The sequence below is a fragment of the Mustelus asterias genome, chromosome 7 (assembly GCF_964213995.1).
Source record: "Mustelus asterias chromosome 7, sMusAst1.hap1.1, whole genome shotgun sequence".
Lineage (NCBI taxonomy): Eukaryota > Metazoa > Chordata > Chondrichthyes > Carcharhiniformes > Triakidae > Mustelus > Mustelus asterias.
In genome coordinates, this window is record NC_135807.1 from 32,094,491 (window position 1) to 32,119,594 (window position 25,104).

The window sequence follows — 25,104 nt, forward strand, 5'->3', positions numbered from 1 at the left end:
ACAGAAAGTTAAATGCCCTCTGTTCACTTTACAAGGACGCACATCCAACCCAAACACAGAGGAATGCCTCCTCTGAGCCCACAGTAAAAGAGCAGCCTCAGCAAACACTCTATAGTGACATTGGATGGTTGGCACTGCTGCCTCACAGTGCCAGTAACCAGGGGTCAATTCTGGCCTTGGGTGACTGTGTGCAGTTTGCACATTCTCCCTGTGTCTGCGTGTTTTTCCTCCGGGCGCTTCGGTTTCCTCCCACAGTCCAAAAATGTGCAGGTTAGGTGGATTGGCTGTGCTAAATTGCCCCTTAGAGTCCAAAGATTGTAGGTGAGGTGAATTTGCCATGGTGAATGTGTGGGGTTACGGGGATAGGGTGGGAGGGTGTACCTGGGTAGGATACACTTTTGGAGAGTCAGTGCAGACTCGATGGGCTGAATGGCCTCCTTCTGCACTGTAGGAATCCTCTGACTCTAGTGTATTAGTTTAATATAGTTCCATTCTTCACACTGATCAATGGTGTTGGCCTCTTTGAGTGAGATTGTCAAACCAGTGCTGAATTGGGAGCAGTTTATTTTCAAACCAACAAAACTTAATTCATTTAAGACCTTTTCACTCAGTAGACAGATGAGATTTACACACCATCAGACCAGCCCAGATGTGAATCTCAATCTTGCAGGTAAAATGCAAGTTGTGAACCTAATGTATAATTTATTAACTGATCACTTTTCTCTTACAAATGTTAATGGATGACTCCTGCAACAAGCCCCCATTCACTGTTTGAGTCCATGACCCATTCAGAAATCTGACTGCTTAAAATAAAAGGACCATTTGTGAAATCTGAGTAACCTACACGATTCTTTCAGTCATAACATTCATGTTCACTCACCGGAAGGATATGGCGTATGAGTTGAGCTCATTCCTTTTACGTACTAAGAAGGCTCCATCCCGTGGCACTCTCATTAGCATGTGCTCAGCTTGTAGACGTGTTAGGTTGGCATGGTACCACCTGATGGAATAAATCATCCTTAATTATATTCACATATCACATTATATTCTTTTCTCAATCAATCAACAACCCCTCAAATTTGCCGTCACAGGTCTCTGCTATTCCTTTCTTCCTCCCTAGGACCTCTCAAACCCATGTCCTTTGTCACACAGAGGGTGGCAGCTGCATAGATACATCATCACCTCCATATTCCCCTCAAACTCACAGAGCATTCTGACTTCGACATGTGTCGCCAATCCTTCATTGTTGTTGGGTCAAAATCCTGGAGCTCCCTAACTGCATTTATGGAGCAGTTTCACCATACAGACTCAAGAAGAAGGCTCGTCACCATCTCTCAATGGCAACTTAAAGAAAGCAATAAGTGCCTGCCTTGCCCACAGTCTGAAAAATTATATAACCTTATAGCCTACAAAATATGGAAAACTCTGAACCCTCTCAATCTTCCCCCTCCCTTATAATCAACAAGATTTTATAACCCAAGCTTGAAGAGCCATACAGACTCAAAACGTTAACTCTGTTTCTCTCTCCACAGATGCTGCTAGACCTGCTGAGTTTTCTATGTTCATTTTCTATGTTTAAGATCTGCAGCAAATTCGCTTTTTATCGTCAAAGCGCTGCTTGATTTAACTCATATTTTCACTTGTACCCTTCAGCCTTGATAGTACCACAGCTTGTGGACCTGTTAGGTTCTCAATTTACAAATACAGACAAAGGTGTCTTTTGAAGCATTATGAAGTTCCTGTGGTGACATGCATAACAGATTACCAGCATAAGCAATAAGAGGCCTTCTGAGTTTAAAAGCTGATGTAGATGTATTCTAGTTGACACTCACTCTTTGCTTTCATGAGCATTTGGCTGTGGTACTGGATCAGTTAATCTCATCTCAAATTCATTACAGCGCAATGGAACCTCCCGGTAATGGCTGATCAGGGTATAAAGGCTGTCGAAGACCAGATTGTCAGTTAGGTAGAACTTGGTGGTGCCAGCTTCTTGTCTGGAATGGATGCGGCAGTGTTGAACCCGGCCAGATCTCCTGTGCAAATGGAATAAATAAATCAGATCAAAATCAGTTGATAGTGGAGCTCAAGTAAAATTGTAATGAAATATCCCAGGGTGCAAGTAATCTCCCTGACCTTGTTTTTGCCCAGAATATTAACTCCACTCAAACATCGTTTTCCACAATGAAATGGCAAAACACAGGTTTGTCTCTCAGATTCAAATACAGTAAGCTCTTAATTCCAATCATACTATTGTTGAGATTTGCCAGATGGAGATGAGGCAATACCTCACTGGAGAAAAGGAGAATAGGGAGATGGTTGTGGTTGGTGGAGATCAGTAAACTCAGTCTCAGGACATCACTGCAGGAATTCCTCACAGTAGTGTCCTAGACCCAAACATCTTCAGTTGCCTCATCATGACCTTCTCTCCAACATGAAATCAAAATTGTGGATATTCGCTGATGATTGCATAGTGTTCAGTACTATTCGCAATGTCTCAGGATTTGAATCAGTTCATGCCCTTATGCAGCAAGACCTGGATAACATTCACACTTGGGCTGATAAGTGACATGTAACATACATAGCACACAGTGCCAGGCAATGATCATCTTCAACAAGAAAAAATCTAACCAAATTTCCTTGACATTCAATTACATTACCATCACTGAAATCCCCACTATCAACATCCTAGCCATTACCATTGACCATAAGCTGAACAGTGCTTACCATATAAATACTGTAGCTACAGGAGGAGGTCAGAGGCTGGGAATTCTGCAGAGAGTAACTTACCTCCTGACTTTTCAAATCCTCTCTACCATCTTTAAGGCAATAGTGAGGAATGTGATGGGATACTCTCCACTTGCCTGGATGAGTGCAACTCCAGCAACACTCAAGAAGCTCCGCGTCACCCAATATAAAGCAGCCCGCTTGATCGGCACCCCATCCACCAGCTTAAATATTCACCCACTCCACCACCAGTGCACAGTGATACCAGCCTATACCATCTACAAAATGCAATGCAGCAACTCACCTAGGCTTCTTTGACAGCATATTCCAAATAGATGACCTCGACAACCTAGAGGAACAGGGGCAGCAGACGCATGAGAACACCACCCATCTGCAAGTTCCCCTCCAAGTCACACAATGTCCAGACTTGGAACTATATCGCCATTCATTCATTGTTGCTGGGTCAAAATCCTAGAACCTTCTCCCAATAGCACTGTGGGTGCACCTACGCCACATGGACTGTAGCAGTTCAAAGAGGTGGCTCTCCACCATCTCAAGGGCAATTAAAGGAAGATGAGAGGGGGGATTTAATAGTGGAAAACGAGGAAACGGCTGAGACTTTAAATAAGTTCTTTGTGTCGGTCTTCACGGTGGAAGACACAAATAGTTTGCCGAATATTAGAGATCGAGAGTTGGTGGGAGGGGAGGTCCTTAATACAATTACTGTTACTAAGGAGGTGGTGCTTGGTAGACTAATAGGACTGAAGGTAGACAAGTCCCCGGGCCCGGATGGAATGCATCCCAGGGTACTGAAAGAAATGGCTGAGGTAATAGCAAATGCGTTAGTAGTAATTTATCAAAATTCACTGGACTCTGGGGTAGTGCCGGCTGACTGGAAAACAGCTACTGTTACGCCGCTGTTTAAAAAAGGAAGTAGACAAAAGGCGGGTAACTACAGGCCGGTTAGCTTAACGTCCGTAGTTGGGAAGATGCTAGAGTCCATTATTAAAGAGGAAATAACAGAGCACCTGAATAAGAATGGTTCGATCAAGCAGACGCAGCATGGATTCATGAAGGGAAAGTCGTGTTTGACGAATCTACTGGACTTTTATGAAGATGTCACTAGTGCGGTTGACAGAGGGGAACCGGTGGATGTGGTGTTTTTAGATTTCCAGAAGGCGTTCGATAAGGTGCCTCACAAAAGGTTGCTGCAGAAGATTGGGGTACACGGAGTTAGGGGTAAGGTGTTGGCGTGGATTGGGGATTGGCTATCTAACAGGAAGCAGAGAGTTGGGATAAATGGGTGCTTTTCTGGTTGGCAGTTGGTGACCAGTGGCGTGCCGCAGGGATCGGTGCTGGGGCCTCAATTGTTTACCATTTACATAGATGATCTGGAGGAGGGGACTGAATCTAGGGTATTCAAGTTTGCTGATGACACGAAGGTGAGTGGGAAAGCGAATTGCGTGGAGGACGCGGAAAGTCTGCAGAGAGATTTGGATAGGCTGAGCGAGTGGGCGAGGATCTGGCAGATGGAATATAACGTTAGCAAATGTGAGGTTATCCACTTTGGAAGAAATAATAGTAAATTGGAATATTATTTAAATGGAGAAAAATTACATCGTGCGACTGTGCAGAGGGACCTGGGGGTCCTTGTGCACGAATCGCAAAAACTCAGTCTGCAGGTGCAGCAGGTGATCAAGAAGGCGAATGGAATGTTGGCCTTTATCGCGAGGGGGATAGAATATAAAAGCAGGGAGGTCTTGCTGCAACTGTACAAGGCACTGGTGAGGCCGCAACTGGAGTACTGTGTACAGTTTTGGTCCCCTTATTTGCGAAAGGATATATTGGCCTTGGAGGGAGTGCAGAGAAGGTTCACCAGGTTGATACCGGAGATGAGGGGTGTAGCTTATGAGGAGAGATTAAACAGATTGGGCCTGTACTCGTTGGAGTTTAGAAGGATGAGGGGTGATCTTATAGAGACATATAAGATAATGAAGGGGCTGGATAGGGTAGAGGTGGAGAGATTCTTTCCACTTAGAAGGGAAACCAGAACTAGAGGGCACAGCCTCAAAATAAGGGGGGGCCGGTTTAGGACAGAGTTGAGGAGGAACTTCTTCTCTCAGAGGGTAGTGAATCTCTGGAATTCTCTGCCCATTGAAGTGGTGGAGGCTTCCTCGTTGAATATGTTTAAATCATGGGTAGATAGTTTTCTGATCGATAAGGGAATTAGGGGTTATGGGGAGCAGACGGGTAAGTGGAACTGATTCGCTTCAGATCAGCCATGATCTTGTTGAATGGCGGGGCAGGCTCGAAGGGCCAGATGGCCTACTCCTGCTCCTATTTCTTATGTTCTTATGTTCTTAAAGCTGGTCAATAAATGCTGGGCTTGCTGTTGATGTCCACATCTCAGGAGGAGAACCAATAAAAATGTCATTTGCCCCATCATAACTGTGCAAACCATACAAAAGTGATCCAGCCTAACCTCATTTTCCAGCTCTTGGTTTGTAGCCTTGTAGGTTGTAGCACTTCAAATGTACTTTAATTATATTTTAAAATGAGATGAGGGTTCCTATCTCTACAATCCTTCCAGTCAATAAGACCCAAATCCTCACTGCTCTCTGGGTGATAAAAATTACTCCTCATTTCCCCTCTCATCCTTCCGCTAATTATTTAAATCTATTTCCTAGTTTATTGACTTCTCCACTAAGGAAAATCGATCTTTCCTATTGATTCTATCTAGACCCCTATATTTTGTCCACCTCAAATAAATCACACCTCAACCTCCGTTGTTCTAAAGAAAGTAACCTCAGTCTGTCCTTAAATTAAATTCTTAATTCCTAGCAACATCCTCCTACATCTCTTCGATCCCTCTCTATTGCAATCATATCCTTGCTATAATACAGTAATGAGAACTGGATGCAAAACTCGAGCTGTGGTCTAACTAGTATTGCATACAGCTGTGGCATAATCTCTCTGCTCTTATTTCTATACTTTGGCTAATAAAGGAAAGTATCCCATATTACTTCTTAGCCACCTTATCTATCTGTCCTCCTGCCTTCAAGGAATATTGGACATGCACTCCAAGGTCCTTCTGTTCCGTTACACTTCTCAGTAACCTACCATTTATTGTGCATTCCCTTGCCTTGTTTGTTATGCCCAAACTTCTCTGATTCAATTCCATTTGCCACTTTACCATTTTATCGCAACAGTTTTAAGTTTCTAAATGTATTTATTAGTGTCACAAGTAGGCTTAGATTAACACCGCAATGAAGTTACTGTGAAAATCCCCTAGTCGCCACACTCTGGCACCCCTGTGGGTACACTGAGGGAGAATTTAGCATGGCCAGTGCACCTAATCAGCATGTCCTTTGGACTGTGGGAGGAAATGGGAGCACCCGGTGGAAACCCACGCAGACACGGGGAGAACGTGCAGACTCGGCACAGACAGTGGCCCAAACCAGGAATCGAACCTGGGTCCCTGGCACTGTGAGGCAGCAGTGCTAAATACTGATTTGACAAAGGGTCATTTGGACTTGAAACATCAGCTCTTTTCTCTCTTTACAGTTGCTGCCAGATCTGCTGAGATTTTCCAGCATTTTCTCTTTTGGTGCTAACTACTGATATCTATTTGCAGTCTAAAGCTTTCTTTCTCACTATCAACCGTGCAACCAATTTTTGAATTATTCACGAACTTCTTTATCATGATCCCTACATTTACATCAAAACATTTATATCTACCACAGAAGACAAGGGAGCCATTACTGAGCCCCACGGAACCCCATTTGCAACATCTGATGCTCCAGTACCAAACAATGAGTGGAGTGTCATACAGATTTGCCTTGAATGCATAAAACATTTTCTTCAGCGCAGTAAGTGATACTTCTTCCCATTGTAAACATGAATTACTCTGAGATTATCTAAAACTTCATATAGACTCAGAATAATTCTCTAAAATCTTTCAAATGCGAATCGAGAAGACTAGACCAGTGGGACATTTCTACTTCCTAATGTAAACAAGTGAATTGCTTAAATTAATTGTTAATGGTTCCAACCACTTTAAATTGGGTTGAAAGCAACTCAAATTCAATTCACTCTGGTGGTGAGTATCCATCAGATAGAAAGGGAGAGAGAAAGAGTAGGAGACAGAGAGAGGACAACAGAAACTTTCCTTCCGTCCTTGTGGGCTTGGACGAGAATCAAATACTTGCCCCAGAGTTGAGTCTCGAGTGATCCCATGCATCTGCTGCCCTTGTCCTTCCAGCTGGTAGACATTGTGGCTTTCGAAGGTGCTGCGAAAGAACCTTGGTGAGTTGCTGCAGTGCATCTTGTATATGGTACACCCTGCTGCCATTGTGCATCAGTAATGTAGGGAGTGAAAGTTTAAGGTGGCTAATAGCATGTCAATCAAGCAGGCTGCTTTGCTCTGGATGGTGTTGAGTTTCTCGAATGCTGTTGGAGCCTCACTCATCCAGACAAGGGGAGGGCATAGCATCACACTCCTAACCTGTTCCTTGTAGATGGTGGGCAGGCTTTGGGGATTTGGGAGGTGAGTTACTCATTGCAGAATCCCTGCAGCTGACCTGGGCTTGTAGCCACAGTATTTATATGGCTACTACAGTTTAGTTTCCGACATATAGGAACTACCCAGGGTGTTGATAGTTGGGGATTCAGCGATGGCAATGTTATTAAACGTCATGGGGAGATTGTTAGATTCCCTTATTGGGGATAGTCATGTAGCATGAATGTTGCTTTCCATTTGTCAGCCCAAGTCTGAATATTATCCAGGTCTTGGTGCATATGGACATGGATTGGTTCAGTATTCCTGTAATTGCGAATGATGCTGAACATTGTGCAGCCATCGCTAAACAGGAAGCTCATTGATTAAGCAGTGCAGATAGCTGAGACTAGGACGCTACCTTGAGGAACTCCTGCAGTAATGTCCTAGGGTTGTCATGACTGACCTCCAACAACCACAACAATTTTCCTTTGTGCTAAGTACGACAGCAACCAGTGGACAGCTCTCCCCATGATTTTTATTGACCCTAGTTTTGCTCCTTGGTGCCATACTCGGTCAAATGTTCCTTTGATTTCAAAGGCAGTCATTCAAGTCTCAGTTCTTTTGACCATGTTTGGACCAAGGTTGTAGGAGCCTGGTGTCCCTGCTGGAACCTAAACTAAGCGTTAGTCAGCAAGTTATTGCCGTATAAGTGTTGTATGATAGCACTGTCAATGACATTTTCCATCACTTTTTTGATGATCTGCCTTGATATTCAATGGCATTACCATTGCTCAATCCCCCACTACCTGGGATCACCATTGACCAGAAATGTATGAGGCCTAGCCATATAAATACCATGGCGACAAGAGCAGATCAGAGGCTAGGAATCCTGTGGCACGTAATTCATTTCCTGATTTCCCAAAGCTTGTCCATCATTTACAAGGCACAGGTCAGGAGTGCGATGGTATAATCACCAGTTGCCTGGATGACTGCATCAAAGGCAAAGCAGCCCACTTGATTGGCATTGATCCACAAACATTCACTCCCTCCATCACTGGCGCACAGTGGCAGCAGTGTGTACCATCTACAAGTAGCACTGCAGGAACTCACCAAGGCTCCTTTTGCAGCACCTTCCAAATCCGGGACTGCTACCATTTAGGGTAGCAGATACATGGGAGCACCACCACCTGGAGATTCCCATCAAAGGCCACACACACGGTCCTGACTTGGAAATATATCGCCATTCCTTCCCTGTCGCTGGGTCATAATCCTGGAACATCTTCCCTAACAACACAGAGGATGTGCCTACACAAGAAGGACTGCAGCAGTTCAAGAAGGCAGCACAACACCACCTTTTCAAGGGCAATCAGGGATGAAAAATAAATTCTGGCCGAGCCAACAAAGCCCACATCGAATGAATAAAAAAAATAGTAGACTGATGAGGTGGCAATTTTCTGAGTTGGATTGTCCTGCCTTTTGTTGGCAGGACTGACCTGGGCAATTGTCCACATTGCTGGGTAATGCCAGTGTAGCATTGTACATGGATTACAATGAGGGATTGTGCTGCTGTAACCTCAAGTTTTCCACTTTTATACTCGCTTTGAATTCAGGGTACCTTGGACTGAGAATTCTAAGTGTCAGCTGGTACCAACATCAGCTCAAGTAGACAGAAGTTAAGAGCTTCTGAGCCTTGACAATGCGGAGAGTTTCACTGGCAATTCTGCTGCTCTGAAACATTAGCCAGGATTTTCTGGCCCCGTTGTGGCAGGACTCACTGTGGGAGATTCAGCAGAAGCAGACTATCGTGGCAGTGGGCGAAACCAGAAACACCCGCCCTTTTTTGCAGAGATTATTTTACTGCTATTGTGCCTGTGTAGATCTGGACTTATTTCTTCTGACTGGGTCTACCAGCATCCCCTACATTCCTTACCCATTGAATGAGGTTACGCAAAGACGAGGGGTAGCATTCACCTAAGGACATACTTTTTCCTGGGTTTACATCAATCACTATGATAATAAATGTACCAATGAACTGACCTTGAACCTTCAGATAAATACCCCTCCAGACAGAATCTATGTACATTGGTATAAAACTGGCATTAACTCAGTATATGGCAAATCCTTAGAGTGGTCTGGTTACAGAATTGGACTATCCAAATCTTATCGACTAAGCTTTGTTTGACTTCACATCTAAGTATTACTTACCAGAAAGACAGGGTGTAATCGCCCACAAATGTCTCGCTCTCCCGCACAAGGAAGGTGCCGTCCTTTCCGCCGGTTTCGGTGCAGTACTCGTGGAGGAGCTTCTCGGCGATCTGACGACCGTCTCGGCCGCCGCCCAATTTCCCGTGGAACCACTTCTCGCTGAAGTGCAGGTCATTGTTGTTGAACTCCTGCTGAGAACCGCAAAGCAGGGCCAAGTGTAACCATCCGATTGATACCAGGCCTGATCATAGGAAACTCAAAGTGTAACTGAGGGCAGTGCCACTCACTAACTACTTGTGGAAGGGCCACAAAATCTCGCCAATTTCTTATCTGATTGTAGGTAGTTCCCTGGAATGCTGCACTATGGAGTGATGGATTGCAGATTGTGTGGGGAATCAGATGCACTGTCAGATCACTACAGGTCGACGCTTCATAGAATCATAGAATCCCTACAGTGCAGAAGGAGGCCATTCAGCCCATCGAGTCTGCACTGACCACAATCCCACCCAGACCCTATCCCCATAACCCCATGCATTTAGCCTAGCTAGTCCCCCTGACACTAAGGGGCAATTTAACTTGTCCACAGAAAGGAAGCAAAACCTGAGACCAGTGCTTTTAAAACTGCTTTTAAAGCTAAAGGGCTCCATCGCACAGTATAGAAGCCAGAATGGTCCCCTTACATTTCTGGAATGTCACCCCAAATATGTAGCTCTCAAAGACCACGGGCTCGATCTTACAAAAAAAATTTGAAGTGCCGAAAGAGCAAGAAAATGGGAGTGAATGGGGCCCCTGATTTTTCCGGCAAGCTGCGAGTCGTAATCTTACGGCACTGAGTGCAAAAATAGAGCCTAGATGTGATTCTCACCAGTAGGGGGTGGGGTGCGATGGAGGCGGGGGGAGGGGTGGTTAATCATGTCATTAATATCAAAACGATTTCGCCAACCAAACAGGGCTGATAAGATTGTTTGTGGCGATAAAACAGACGCCAACGTGATTTTTTGCCTCTCATGCAATCGTACCACTTTGACTTGCCGAACGACGGGCTGGATGAGGTTGTGAGATCATGCCCCACATACCCGTCCAGTTACAAAGTTAGCCCAGTGTAAAACAAAAACCCAGCCCCTGTATAGTATTGGTTATAGTACTGGTTATATCACATGCTCTTCATAACTTTTCAAAATAGTAGAACAAAACATTCTATAAAGCTGTGGCAATAGCCAGAAATTACCAAATAAATTCATTAACAAGCCCAATAGTCTAACTATTACACTATCCCACTCCCTAATGTAGCATGTCAGCTACAGTTTAAACATTACGGGCTGAAATCCAAACTCGGGGTTCAAATTACAAAGAACCCAGTCAAGTCTTGCTCTCCAGGCTATTGGCATCATTGGGACCCCCTTGAACTGGAATAGTGCCTGGTAATTTTCCAGCAAATGTGCATTAGCCTCAGATGATGGAAGAAAACAATAAGTTAAGGTTTAAGTTCCCTTGGTGGTTGAGTGAGTAATTTCACCAATCCAAACCCTGCAGACTGGAGGATCCCAGATTCCAATTCCAGCCTGTGCTATGATAGCTGATTTCAAACTAAGGGGACAACAGTTAGGCTTTGCCACTTTGGCGGGAGAGGGGGAGGCCAGCGATACAGATCACCATTGAGTGGCTCGTTCAGAAAACTTATGAGTGCTCAGATCTCTAGTGAGGGTAGAGATCAGGCTTCACTGTGATGATCTGCCCAGCATTCACCTTGCGCCTCAGGGATAGCAACTAAGATGAAATATAGCTGTACCCCAGAGTGAGTTAGTACCTTCAAGAAAGAGGGATTAAAAATAATGGTGTGGTACCTCTTTCTGTTCCTCTTCCTCTTCATCCTCATTGTTCTGGTACCTGGATGTTTCCTCAGAGTAATAGATCTTATTACTAGTCAGGACAAAGTAATGTGGGCTCCAGTTCTGCAAAGAATAAGTCATTGTAAAAAAAAAAATCACTCCGATCCTCTCCTTCCCAGATCTTGGACTTAGGGGCTATACTGGCTGAAAGTGCATCAACACCTCATAGCAAACCACTGCTGCATTTCTAGTATTTACATGAAATCCCTTAAGAATGAGGAAATGACAGCAACTGCATTTCAAATAGCCCTTAGGTCTGGATTTCCTTTACAGTGAGTGTGTGTAAGGGTTTGGTGGAGGGGAAGTGGCCAACAGAAATTACTGTGCAAGCTTCTCATCATTTCCCATGCATTCTGGGAGCTGCTTCTGTACAATCAACAATCTCAACAGAGCACCCCACCCCGTAACCTGACACATTTACCATGGCTAATCCTCCTAACCCACACATTTTTGGACACCAAGGGTCAATTTAGCATGGCCAATTTACCTAATCTGCACATCTTTGGAGTGTGGGAGGAAACCAGAGTACCCGAAGGAAGCCCATGCAGCAGCGGGAGAATGAGTAAACTCCACACAGTCAACGATGGCCGGAATTAAACCCGAGTCTCCGGTGCTGTGAGGCAGCAGTGCTAACCACTGCACCATTATATAAATATATATATATATTAATATATAGAAAAAAAGGCTCATCACACTCTAATTCATGACCATCATTTCAAAGTTGGTGAACCTCTTGCCTTCCTCAATCTTATATCAGCCAGGGTATTCATGACAAGGAGGGAAAAGCACTTACGTGGTCAATGGGGTCCTCCAAATACAGGATGCCATTTTTAATGGAATTGCTGATGTCATTTTCTGAGTAGCTGGCTGAGGAGACCTCTTCATACAGGTTCCCTTCCACTAGTTTCTTGTGCTTCAAACCAACAAGAAAATAAACATTAAATGAGCGTTAATTTGTGAGACAGCATTCCAGATTGACAGGCTGAAGCAGGCGCAGTAACACAGTGAATCCAATGAGTCATAGAAGTTTACAGCATGGAAACAGGCCCTTTGGCCCAACTTGTCCATGCCGCCGAGTTTGTATGACTAAGCTAGTCCCAATTTCCCACATTTGGCCCATATCCCTCAACACCATCTTACCCATGTAACTGTCTAAATGCTTTTTGAAAGACAAAATTGCACCGACCTCAACTACTACCTCTGGCAGCTCATTCCAAAAACTCACCACTCTGTGTGAAACAAGTGCCCCTCTGGACCCTTTTGTATCTCTCCCCTCTCATCTTTAACCCATGCTCTCTAGTTTCAGACTCACTACCATTGGGAAAAGATGTTGACTATCTACATAATCAATGCCCCTCATTATTTTGTAGACCTCTATAAGATCACCCCTTAGCCTCCTATGCTCCAGGGAAAATAGATGGGTCATTTTTATCACAAAATAAATTCTAATGAATAAACGAAGGAGGTGCCTTCCTGAATGACTGATGTGTATCTCATCTTTTGGATTGGAAGGTCCTAGATCTCTGACCAGTAGTACCAGGATGCTATGCCCACTACATTCTAAAGCAGAAAATTGGCCAGGGGACCTGTTGAAAAGTGCATTTGTTCAGATGTCAAGGAAGGGAAAGATCAGGCTTTGTTGTGATGACACCTCCTACAATTAATAGCTTAATTTTGAAGTGATTGGATTCTGCCACACCATGGGGGGTGGGTTTGCAGCATCTCAGCCCACCCGGTGTAAATCATAGTTTCAGTGGCATCTGCAGGGGAGGCTCTCATGGTGGTGGCCCCTGAGGCAGTCCATGCACTTCCTCCATGAGCTCTCAAACTGCTACCATGGACGGCTAAGCTCAGATTGAAGAGTGATGCCTTTTTCAGCAATCAAAGAACTGGGGTTGCATTGGGCTTGTCTATATCCGGGCAGCACGGTGGCACAGTGGTTAGTACTGCTCATAGAATCATAGAAACCCCACAGTGCAGAAAGAGGCCATCTGGCCCATCGAGTCTGCACCGACCACAATCCCACCCAGGCCCTACCCCCATATCCCTACACATTTACCCGCTAATCCCTCTAACCTACACATCTCAGAACACTAAGGGGCAATTTTAGCATGGCCAATCAACCTAACCTGCACATCTTTGGACTGTGGGAGGAAACCAGAGCACCCGGAGGAAATCCACGCAGACATGAGGAGAATGTGCAAACTGCACACAGACAATGACCCAAGCCGGGAATCGAACCCAGGTTGCTGGAGCTCTGAAGCAGCAGTGCTCATCACTGTGCTACCGTGCCGCCCACTGCTGCCTCACAGTTCCAGGGACCCGGGTTCGATTCCCGGGTTGGGTTACTGTCTGTGTGGAGTTTGCACATTCTCCCGTGTCTGTGTAGGTTTCCTCCGGGTGCTCTGGTTTCCTCCCTCAATCTAAAGATGTACAGATTAGGTGAATTGGCCATGCTAAATTCTCCCTCAGTGTACCCAAACAGGCGCCGGAGTGTGGCAACTGGGGGATTTTCACAGTAACTTCATTGCAGTGTTAATATAAGACTACTTGTGACACTAATAATTAAACTTTAACTTTATTGACCCCACCGGTACCATTAGGTTTGTCCGCATGCAGCTGAGGCCCAAATGGATGGAGTGGCCTGCTCTCGCAGCATGCCGGAATGAGCCAGATACTAATGCTCTCCCTCAATGTCCCATCAGCTTCTTCTGTTGATTGTATTTGGCACAAGAAGAGGTGTAACTGCAGTAATTCCAATTCAGAACTTAACAAGAAAAGAGCTAAAAGGCTCCTATTGCAGCAGCCACGCAGTGTACTTGCCATTCTTAAGAAAAGCCCAGAAGGGAAAACTAGTAAAACAGGGAAATAGGAATACTGATCTGAACGGGTCGTGTAAACCTTAAAATGGAACACCAGTAAAACGGGGAAATAAGAATACTGGCCTGAACTGTTTTTTCTTACTGAGAGAACAAGTTATGACTTAAAAAATTGCCCAATTACGCAGAGGAGAACCTTGCTGGCACTATAGACACAAATCAAATGAGATTTTATTAAAATTATGATAGCATAGTTTCCTAGGATGCTCCTGGGACTTGATGGTTTGAGTCATAAGGAGAGGCTGGATAGACTGGGACTTTTTTCCCTGGAGTGTAGGAGGCTTAGGGGTGATCTTTTAGAGGTCTATAAAATAATGAGTGGCATAGATCAGTTAGTTAGTCGACACCTTTTCCCAAAAGTAGGGGAGTCTAAAACTAGAGGGTATAGGTTTAAGGTGAGAGGGGAGAGATACAAAAAGGTCCAGAGGGCAATTTTTTCACACAGAGGGTGGTGAGTGTCTGGAAAAAACTGCCAGAGGCAGTAATAGAGGCGGGTACAATTTTGTCTTTTAAAAAGCATATACAGTTTATATGTATAGTTCCATGGGTAAGATTGGTATAGAGGGATATGGACCAAATGCGGGCAATTGGGACTGGCTTAGTGGTTAAAAAAAAGGGCGGTATGGACAAGTTGGGCCAAAGGGCCTGTTTCCATGCTGTAAACCTCTATGACTCTATAACTATGAAGGTTATTCTTGGGAAGATTGTAGAATCACACAATAGTAATCGGTTCTTATAGGCAATCATCTTAGTCCCACATTCCTTTTCTGTTCACGCATGCTATCATTTTTTTTCTCTTTAGGTGTTCTTAGGGCAGAATTTTACGGTCCCCTCAAGATGGTGCCTCCTACCATCAACCATGCGGACAAAATTCTCATTCTTTAAACCTCCAATGAGTAACGGTCGAACCTGCTCAATGCTTCATTGGTGGCCAGCTGTTGATGAGTTTCCATCTAACTACCAGATCTTTAGTTATTTCTCTTCTACTTTCATTTTTGGTGATATTCTGCTCTGTGGGCTTACATATGTCAATGTTAGGAAAGAAAGAATGGCACAGAGGAAGAGATTGGCAAAGCTGTTTAAACTGGACCCAACTGCTTCAGAATCAACAGCAGCTCAGTTGAACAACATAATGGATCTGGAATTGAGCATGGCAGACAGAGTCAAGCAATAATCAGTATTCCTGCCACAGTAAGTTACCAACTCACCTACCTTTATCAGGATTTTTTTCTTCAGTTGATTGGGCGACGGGAGTTCATCTGCATTGATGTCGACAGGTTTTGTCAGCAACATGTCCCCAAAGACCTTTTTGAAATGAGATGCCATATTTCGCTGCTGCACAACACTGCAATGGTCTTCAATTGAGAGGATTATCGGATACCTACAAGGTATACATTTGAAATCAGTTACTCCCCTGTGTTATTGGCTGTTGTTGTGATTCTCAAACTCACCTTAATAAATATATTTAAGATGCAGACACATCATTAAAAAAACCATATAGTTTATATATCAACTTGTCTCTGATATCGAAGGTCGTGGATTCTGACCTACTCCAGGACTTAAGCGCATTATAATCACTTAAGTTGGTTTATTTATTTGTGTCACAAGTAGGCTTCCATTAACACTGCAATGAAGTTACTGTGAGAATTCCTGATTCACCACATTCTGTTTGGGTACACTGAGCGAAAATTTAGCATGGCCAATGCACCTAACCAGTATGTCTTTTAGCCAATGCAGCACTGGGAAAGTGCTAATTTATCATAGTTCCAGAGGAACAATGCTGTCCAACATCATCAAATAAAGATTATCTGGTTATTGGTCTCACTTGCTCTTTGTAGGACCTTCCTGTATATATTGGCAGTCACTTTTATTCATTAATTCAGTACTTGGATGACCCCAAGGGTGTGCGGGTAGCTATAGAAATACATTCTTTTTATTTTGAGTTTTCATTTAGCTTGTGCAGTCAGGTAATATCAATGTCACCTGTGGGATGCTCTCACAGGAGTTGCGCTTCTTGAAAATCTACCTGGTCCCACTTCAGTGTGTGAGAGAGAGGGCGAATGAAAGACAGTGTGTGTGTGTGAAAGTGGGAGTGTGTGAGACAGAGAGTGTGCAAGAGAGAGCTTGTGAGAGAGAGTGTGAGAGAGAGAGGGAATGTGTGTGTGAATGAGTGTGAGAGAGAGTGTGAGAGGGAATGTGTGTGAAAGAGAGTGTGAGAGAGAGTGTGCGAGGGAGAGAATGCAAGAGAGAGTGTGAGAGAAAGTGTGAGAGAGTGTGTGTGAGAGAGAGAGTGAGTGTGAGGGAGAGAGCTTGTGAGAGAGAGTGTGAGAGAGAGAGGGAATGTGTGTGAGAGTGAGTGTGAGAGAGAGTGTGAGAGGGAATGTGTGTGAAAGAGAGTGTGAGAGAAAGTGTGAGAGAGTGTGTGTGAGAGAGAGAGTGAGTGTGAGGGAGAGAGAGTGAGTGTGTGAGGGTGAGAGTGTGTGAGTGTGTGTGTGTATTTGTGAGTAAGTGAGTGAGTGAGTGAGAGTGACTGTGTGTGGTTGTGTGTATCTGCATGTGCGTATGTATAAACTGACCAGCTTCATCAGATTACATAGGATATATGGCATAGAAACAGGCCATTCTTGATGCTCAGTTTAAGTCTCCTCCCATGTTTTCTCCTCTAAATCTATCAGTGTAATCCTCTAATCCCTTCTCTTTCATTTGTTTTTCTAGCTGTAAGGAAGACCAGGCTAAGTATAATAATTTAAATGTCATATTTATAATATTTATAACTGTTAAAGAAGACAAAATGTTCTAGCATGTCTCCCAGGCATCGCGTGAGGATGGGAAAAGGACGATGCAGCAGTGACCAAAAGTGAATCAAAGAGGCTGATTTTCCAGGAGGTGACAGAGGTGACTTGGTCTAGTGGAGATATTTAGAGAGATGATTGTATTTTATGGAGTAAACCTGTAGGAAGGGGGATTGAAAGGAAAGCAGAGTTGAGAAGAGGGTGCTAGCAGGAACACAGGGCTGGAACCAGCAATTCTAAAGCTCTGAAGCAACGTGTAGATAAAGACAAGGATCTTGAAATTGGAAGAAAGGCAGCCAATGTAGTAATGATTAGGGGAACAAGGTTTAGAGCTAGATTTTCACCATGGAGGAGGGAAGCTTGAGTCAGGGAATCTCCCGATTTGGCAGACCCGTTGCCATGGAAACAGGCACTGCATAACCATTTTTGATGTGGAGATGCCGACGTTGGACTGGGGTAAACACGGTAAGAGTTTTAACAACACCAGGTTAAAGTCCAACAGGTTTATTTGGTAGCAAATGCCATTTGCTTTCGGAGCGCTGCTCCTTCGTCAGATGGAGTGGATATCTCATGGAGATCAGATGGAGCAAATATCCACTCCATCTGACAAAGGAGCAGTGCTCCGAAAGCTAATGGCATTTGCTACCAAATAAACCTGTTGGACTTTAACCTGGTGTTGTTAAAACTCTTACTGTGTTTACCCATTTTTGATCCATGGGCATGATTCAATCTGGCCTGCTGCCAGTTGCCTCCTGAGGCAGTTTAGAAGTGGCCATGTAAGGGGTCAAGTACCGGGGCAGGCTGGTCAGAATGCCGGCCTCAAGTCTTACTGACTTCAGCCCAGTTTTATAAAAGACTGTTAGCCCTCTAGCCTTCCGCACTCCCACATCCACTACGCCTCTCATAAACCTCATCCCACCTCCATGCCCCTCATACATTTATGTCAACTCCATGACCCTCATGACCCCATGACAATTCCATGCCACCTCATATCCTCATCCCCCTCATACCATCTCCAAAGCCCATCATCCAGTATCTACAGGCAGACCACAGGAGCCATGTGGTGATGGAAAAAATAATCTTCTAACCATAGAATAGAATTCCTACAGTGCAGAAGGAGCCCATTCAGTCTATTGCATCTGCACCGACTCTCCAAAAGAGTGGGAAGAAAGCAGAGTACCTGGAGGAAATCCACACAAACATGGAGAGAACATGCAAACTCCATACAGACAGTCACCCAAAGCCAGAATTGAGTGTGGGTCCCTGGCACCCTGGCACTGTGAGGCAGCAGTGTTAACCACTGTGCCGCCCACAATCGAAGAGTTGAACAATCAGTCATGCACACTTGATACTGAAAAACTCATAAAACCCATTCAGAGAATTTAAATCCCCTCAAGAAGCCAATGTATTATAAGACCTTCTGTTTAGTAACCAGAGTAAAGACAATAGCCTTTTAAAACTGTCAATCAAAATGAAAACTCAGTTCCTGCTGAGATAAATGTTTGAAACTCAGCCAAGAATTCTAAGAGGCTCAGTTTTAGTAAAAATACCTTGGGTAATGTCAACAATTAAGTCTATTGAAACTGCAGGAAAAGTTGGGAATTATGTTTTTGAAGCTATACCAGATGGCCTGTCAATTAATGTACTCTAGCAGTTATTTTTAACTGCTAGCTACAGGCTGTTTATTGTGTTTATAGGATTGGGGATTTAGAGATTATGACACTTAAACAGAATTTATCCAGCCTTCACCTCCTCATCAAATCATGAATACCACACTATGGGTTAGACTCTTGCAACAGCCAAAATGGGATTTGTTTGAACTCAGCACTAATTTCAAGTGGCCCTAGATTGTTGCCTCTGTGATTCCTGCTCTTCCTCTTCCCCCACCAACCAAAAATAGAATATGCCAGAAATAGAAGAGGGCCTCCAGCATCCAGACCCTGCCCACCATTTTAAAAGGCCTCTGGAACTGGCCCGACGCCACAAAACTCTGGCCCCGAGAGTCAGTTGGGTGTAGGCACCAAAGTGGGCAGTGGGGGTAAGGCAGAAGCAGGATTAGGGTGATATTTCAGAAGTGGAATTAAGTGAAGATAGCGGTGGCCAGAATGCAGAGCTTGAAAGTAAACTTAGGGTTAAACATGATACCAAGCCTGTACAGCATCAGGCTCTACCTGACTGAGCCACCTGGAGGAAGGACAGTACCTGGGCTTTTGGTACGAGCCAAACAGGATACTCTCGGTCTTGACAGTGTTGAGGTACTTTATGATGGCTAAGCAGCCGGATATTGGAGTAGTGATCATGGCATTAAGGGTAACGGCAGGAAGGTAAAGCTCGAAAAATGTTGGGATTGACCTTGTATCTACAAATGATGTTGTTGATAGGCAGTATGGAGATGAGGAAAAGAAAAAGGCCAAAGGTGAAGCTTTGAGACACTTGAGGTAACTTGAGGTAGAGGCAAGAAAAGGAACCATAGCAAAATGATGGTTTTTGACAGGTATGCATGGAACTAAGATAGACCCAAATTATTGGAGTAACTTACTCTGAGGTGACGAAGGCATGCTCCTTTATCGTGTACAGCACATCCAGGAATTTGATTTTGGAGGTAAGAGTGTGTCCGTGGTAAATAATTGGTAGATCATCCGGGCCGTCCCAGCAATCCACTGCAAAACAGATCATCAGTCAATCGCAAACTGGAGTTATTCAAATAAGCCTTTGATACAGCTAAGGAAATTCCTTGTGATTTCTGCAGCAAGTGCAGATTATGGGTGAGAGTTTCCAGCCTCCCAGCCCTGTGTTTCCCACTGGCGGGAGGTTGTTTGCGAATGGAAATGAGCTAATGTTAATGGAAATTCCCTTTGAGCTCACCCCACACTGGAGGGAAACCCGTGGATGGGGGTGCACTGCCGGTGGGGCCGGAGGACCCCGCCGGCCTGAACAGCTGGAGAATTCCAGCCTATATTTTGCAAAACACATAAAGTTGAATCTGTCTTTAGAACAGATAGGAAGAGGACAGTGTGTGACGTTAAATAGACAGCAATGAGCATCCAGTGACAGGATTGAATCACACATGAAGTTTTCACACCCCTTTAACTTTCATACAGCAAAACAACCAGCCCAGTCAACTCTGCAAAGTTCTTCTTCTTACTAACATTTGGGAACTTTTGCTGGTGGCAGGATCGGGAGCAAATGCTGGACTGTTCTTAATTTTACTGGACATTACTGGCCTAAGCCTTGTTTCCTCCCCAATCATTTCTTTTTCAAAAAAAATACAATACAATAGCGCATCTATACCACTAACATCATCTGGAATTCCCGTATGTTAGTTTATAATATTCTTTAGTGTTGGAGCATGAAGTGAAGTTAGGAAGGCAAATGCAATGTTAGCATTCATGTCGAGAGGGCTAGAATACAAGAGCAGGGATGTACTTCTGAGGCTGTATAAGGCTCTGGTCAGACCTCATTTCGGGTATTGTGAGCTGTTTTGGGCCCCTATCTAAGGAAGGATGTACTGGCTTTGGAAAGGGTCCAGAGGAGGTTTACAAGAATGATCCCTGGAATGAAGAGCTTGTCGTATGAGGAAAAGTTGAGGACTCTGGATCTGTATTCATTGGAGCTTAGAGGGATGAGGGGGGATCTTATTGAAACTTACAGGATACTGCGAAGCCTGGGTAGAGTGGACGTGGAGAGGATGTTTCCACTAGTAGGAAAAACTAGAACCAGAGGGCACAACCTCAGGCTAAAGGGATGATCCTTTAAAACAGAGATGAGGAGGAATTTCTTCAGTCAGAGACTGGTGAATCTGTGGAACTCTTTGCTGCAGAAGGCTGTGGAGGCCAGGTCATTGAGTGTCTTTAAGACAGAGATAGATAGGTTCTTGATTAATAAGGGGATCAGGGGTTATGGGGAAAAGGCAGGAGAATGGGGATGAGAAAAATATCAGCCATGATTGAATGGCGGAGCAGACTCGATGGGCCGAGTGGCCTAATTCTGCTTATATTTCTTATGGTCTTATATGAGGTTGCATAACTCGGATACCATTGCTTTCCTTTCCTCTGTTCTTCTACATATTGTGTCAACTCACACTGCGTTTTCTTCATTGAATAAGAAAACCACACAGACCAAAAAAAGCCAGGTTCAAATCCTGCACAGCAATGAGTCAGCTGAGGCAGTCGGAGCAACGTTTCGATTTTCTCATCACCACGAGGGTAAGGAGGGGACGATCAGCCAATGTTTCCATCCCTGGCTGCCGTTGCATCTTGGCGGATGTCATCTGATATCAGCTGATATTGGAATCGAGCTGAGCCTGTGCTGACTCTGGCAGCTTACCTGCCCAGGATAAATAGCTTTGGTTTCGAGGAACTGCATCATAGTGGATCCACACGCTGAAGGGAGGAAAAAGGGTTTGAGATTCAGAAAAAGGGCAGCGCTTACGTTCAATGCAACGGCATCCCATCCTTAGGCACCGGGCATAGGCTTCTAATGATGACTCACTGGAAAACTGGTCTCCAGTCAGATACCTGGAAGAGATGAAGAATATTTCAGAACTTCAGTCACTGTGACTTGTACAGATAGTGGCCTCTGATATCCACAGGGATTTCTCATAAATCCCAGGAATGGGGGGCATCAGGCAGATTTAACAGCAGGGCCTCATTATCATTTCCTTACTGCAGATCCCAGCAGGGTAACTGGCCAGGTTGATGGGGGCTGGCTGATTGCTGGGCTGTGGTGGCCGTAACTGGGGCTGTTGAGGGTAGTTCTGAGCAACCAGGAAAGATGGAGGGTTGGTGAATGGTGCCAGGGGGTCACATTGATGGAGGGGGTCACATTGAGAAAGATTGTGGGGCAGAACATAAAGATTGCGGATGTGGGATGGCTGAATGCAGAAAAGACTCCTGCTCCTCCTGGCTCACAACCGCATGACCCACTTGTTCCCATCTCCATTTTGCTGCCTGGATTACCGAGGCCTGAAAATGCAGCTGGTCAGTGTTAAATTTAGATCAGACTCCCCAGTGCACTTATAATAATGAAGTGTTCCGCCTCTCAAGGGCAGAGCAAAGACACACCATTGCAACCAAACATTTAACTGCAGACAGCCTTTCCCCCCACTTGTTAGAATCATAGAATCCCTACAGAGCAAAAGGAGGCCATTCAGCCCATCGAGCCTGCACCAGCAACACGCCCTCACCCAGGCCCTATTCCCGTAACCCCACCTGCTAATCCTCCTGACACTAAGGGGAAATTTAGCACGGCCAATCAACCTAACCTGCACATCTTTAGACTGTGGGAAAAAACTGAAGCACCCGGAGGAAACCCACATAGACCCACACAGACACGGGGAAAATGTGCAAACTCCACACAGATAGTCATCTGAGGCTAGAATTGAACCTGGGTTCCTGGCGCTGTGAAGCAGCAGTGCTAACCACTGTACCACCATGATTTTAAGGGCAGAATTAACATTTCCTCCAGTGCTTCTTACTGGTTGGGAGAAATGTAGTAAAATGCCACATCAATGTTAACCCTTCAGTGGGTGGAGGCACTGCCTCACCCATAGCTTATAAAGGTGAAGTAGGAGAGAATCATAGAAATCATAGAAATCCTACAGTGCAGAAAGAGGCCATTCGGCCCATCGAGTCCGCACCGACCACAATCCTACCCAGGCCCTACTCCCATATCCCTACATACTTACCCGCTAATCCTTCTAATCTACGCATCTCAGGACATTAAGGGGCAATTTTAGCATGGCCAATCAACCTAACCCGCACATCTTTGGACTGTGGGAGTAAACCAGAGCACCCGGAGGAAACCCACACGGACACAGGGAGAATGTGCAAACTCCACACAGTGACCCAAGCCGGGAATCGAACTCAGGTCCCTGGAGCTGTGAAGCGGCAGTGCTAACCACTGTGCTACCGTGCCACCTTCAAACTGCCCTGTCGTTTTCTCTGGTAGCTTTTTGCATACCAACAAGATCAATCACATGCCCTGGCTTACCAGAAAGTTAGAGATGTCCAAAAGATGGAGAGAAAAATAGGAAATCATAGGAAAACGTAAAGAAGTTGACCAATATCATGACTGTTAAATTTACATACTGTGCACTGATTGTCTTCACAGTTAACACTGGATGCTTTTCACGCAGAGAGTGGTGGGTGCCTGGAACATGCTGCCAGAGTAGGTGGTCACAGTAATTAGTATAACAGTATTACTGTGCCCACCTCAGTCCAACGCTGGCATCTCCATATCAGAGTAAGTGGTGGAAGCAGGCACATTAGCAACATTTAAGAGGCATCTGGATGGGTATATGTATAGAGAGGGAATAGAGGGATATGGACTGAATAAGGGCAGAAGGTTTTTTTTTAGTTTAGTTAGGGCATCATGATCGGCACGGGCTTGGAGGGCTGAAGGGCCTGTTTCTGTTCTGTACTTTTCTTTGTTCTTCTTATTCCTGGGCCCACAAGCTAACATTGGGCCCAGTGGTTCTTCCCCCCCATTGATGTGAATCCACATCACCAAACTGCCTTAAATTAATACTCACACAGTGAATGGACTCATGTCTTTGATTCTATGCACTGTAACTCCTCAACCTTTACTTTGAACCCACTGCAGCCTTTCGGGAATGATGCAAATCAGATGGACTTCCATCTGACTCCCACAATCTAATCTCTTCTGGCAATCGCCCAAGTCTGGCAGAGGTTCCAAGGACCACTCCTTACCTACACCCACCCCTTCTCTCTGTCCTTCAATTGAATTGAAGCTAAAAACAAGATGCAACATTGAGGTTCAGCAGGATGTTCTGTGATTTCCTTTCTATCCTGTGTGGAGTTAGTTGATCTCACGGGGTGGTGTAGATAAAGTTATGACTCAGAATTTCAGAGAGCAAAAAGTGCAGTCAGGAATCTTGCTTTTGATCATTGGAACGCACATAGAAGCATAAGATCCGGATGAAACCTGATTATAATGGAACAAACTGCCAGAACTCAAAATCTTATTTACGGAGAATAACTGACTGGACATGGTGTCAGAGAATGGCTGTCACATCTGGTATCTTAACCCAGTGGGAGTTAGTGCCTTCAGGAAAGGAGGAGAGAAAGTTAAGGGTAATATCAAAACCGATTGAGCACACTTAACAAAAAGACTGAACAGAGCTTTACTTAACGTGTTGTGTGATGATGAGATCCAGTAATACGAAAGGGGGTGGTTCATTTCCTCCAAAGTCACACGTTCAAACCTTGAATCCAGAATCATGTTCTCTTTCGAGAACAGATAGGCCAAGAACTAAAAGACAAACCAAACAGATGAATTCTCAATCTTCAGCATTCTAGATAAATCTGAATAATAATTTTACTCTCACTTTTATTTTGGAATCGCTTTTACATTTGCATTGAAACTTAAGGGAAGAGTTAAGGTCAATAGTGTAAGATTCTGTATTGATTGAGGACAACAGGAAGAAGAAAAGTCCCTAAGTAAGGGTTAGTAATGCTGAGTCTGGTTCTAAAAAAACCTGTAAACTGCAGGAGAAAGAGATTTAGGGAGTTAGGGGACTCTTAATATATATATGACTCTTGAGAAAAAATGAGCTAGATTAGGAGCTGATATAAGAGTAGCTGATTTTAACACAAAAGAGTAAGAAGATAGAGGACACCATATTTGAGGAAATGTGGTGAACCATTGTTGGTTCCCACCAGGTAGTGCTGAGCCATGGTCTGGCCAGTACTATGAGTCTGTAGATATGTTACTGTTGGGGTTAGGGTTGGGCTGTTCTACCTGTTAATATAGTCCTATGGTACACCCCAGTTGGCTCCGCCTCCTGGGAGAGGTATAAAGGTCACTGCTCTGCCTGGGATCGTATACTGTATATAGTAGCTCTGTTATTGTTGGCAATAAAAGCCTTTATTTCCCGAGTACATCCAGCATCTCGTGTGTTATATCGCGCATCAGGGAAGAATAAGAAAGAAGGCTTAAATATTAAATAGCTAGTATGGGTGTGTATATTTTCCTCTTTGCCTTCTGAAGCCTGTTGGCCCACACATCACAGCCTGGCTGTTGGAGAGCCACTCCTATATATCAGCTAATGTTTTTAGTTTGTCAGCCAGTATATTTGAGCTGGAGCTGCCTCAGTT

General features: G+C 44.5%; 1 protein-coding gene across 2 annotated transcripts in view; it reads right to left on the minus strand.

Moving 5' to 3' along the window:
• Positions 1–25,104, minus strand: part of LOC144495614 (1-phosphatidylinositol 4,5-bisphosphate phosphodiesterase gamma-1-like) — a 211,729-nt gene that overhangs the window by 63,673 nt on the left and 122,952 nt on the right. For both annotated transcript variants that reach the window (XM_078215830.1, XM_078215831.1), the window contains exons 10-18: positions 24,141–24,259; positions 21,419–21,504; positions 19,527–19,647; positions 15,408–15,576; positions 12,110–12,229; positions 11,272–11,379; positions 9,428–9,618; positions 1,833–2,033; positions 881–1,000 (exon numbers count right to left, since the gene is read on the minus strand). In XM_078215830.1, coding sequence (XP_078071956.1) covers positions 881–1,000; positions 1,833–2,033; positions 9,428–9,618; positions 11,272–11,379; positions 12,110–12,229; positions 15,408–15,576; positions 19,527–19,647; positions 21,419–21,504; positions 24,141–24,259 — 1,235 coding nt within the window. The remainder of the gene's footprint in view (positions 1–880; positions 1,001–1,832; positions 2,034–9,427; positions 9,619–11,271; positions 11,380–12,109; positions 12,230–15,407; positions 15,577–19,526; positions 19,648–21,418; positions 21,505–24,140; positions 24,260–25,104) is intronic.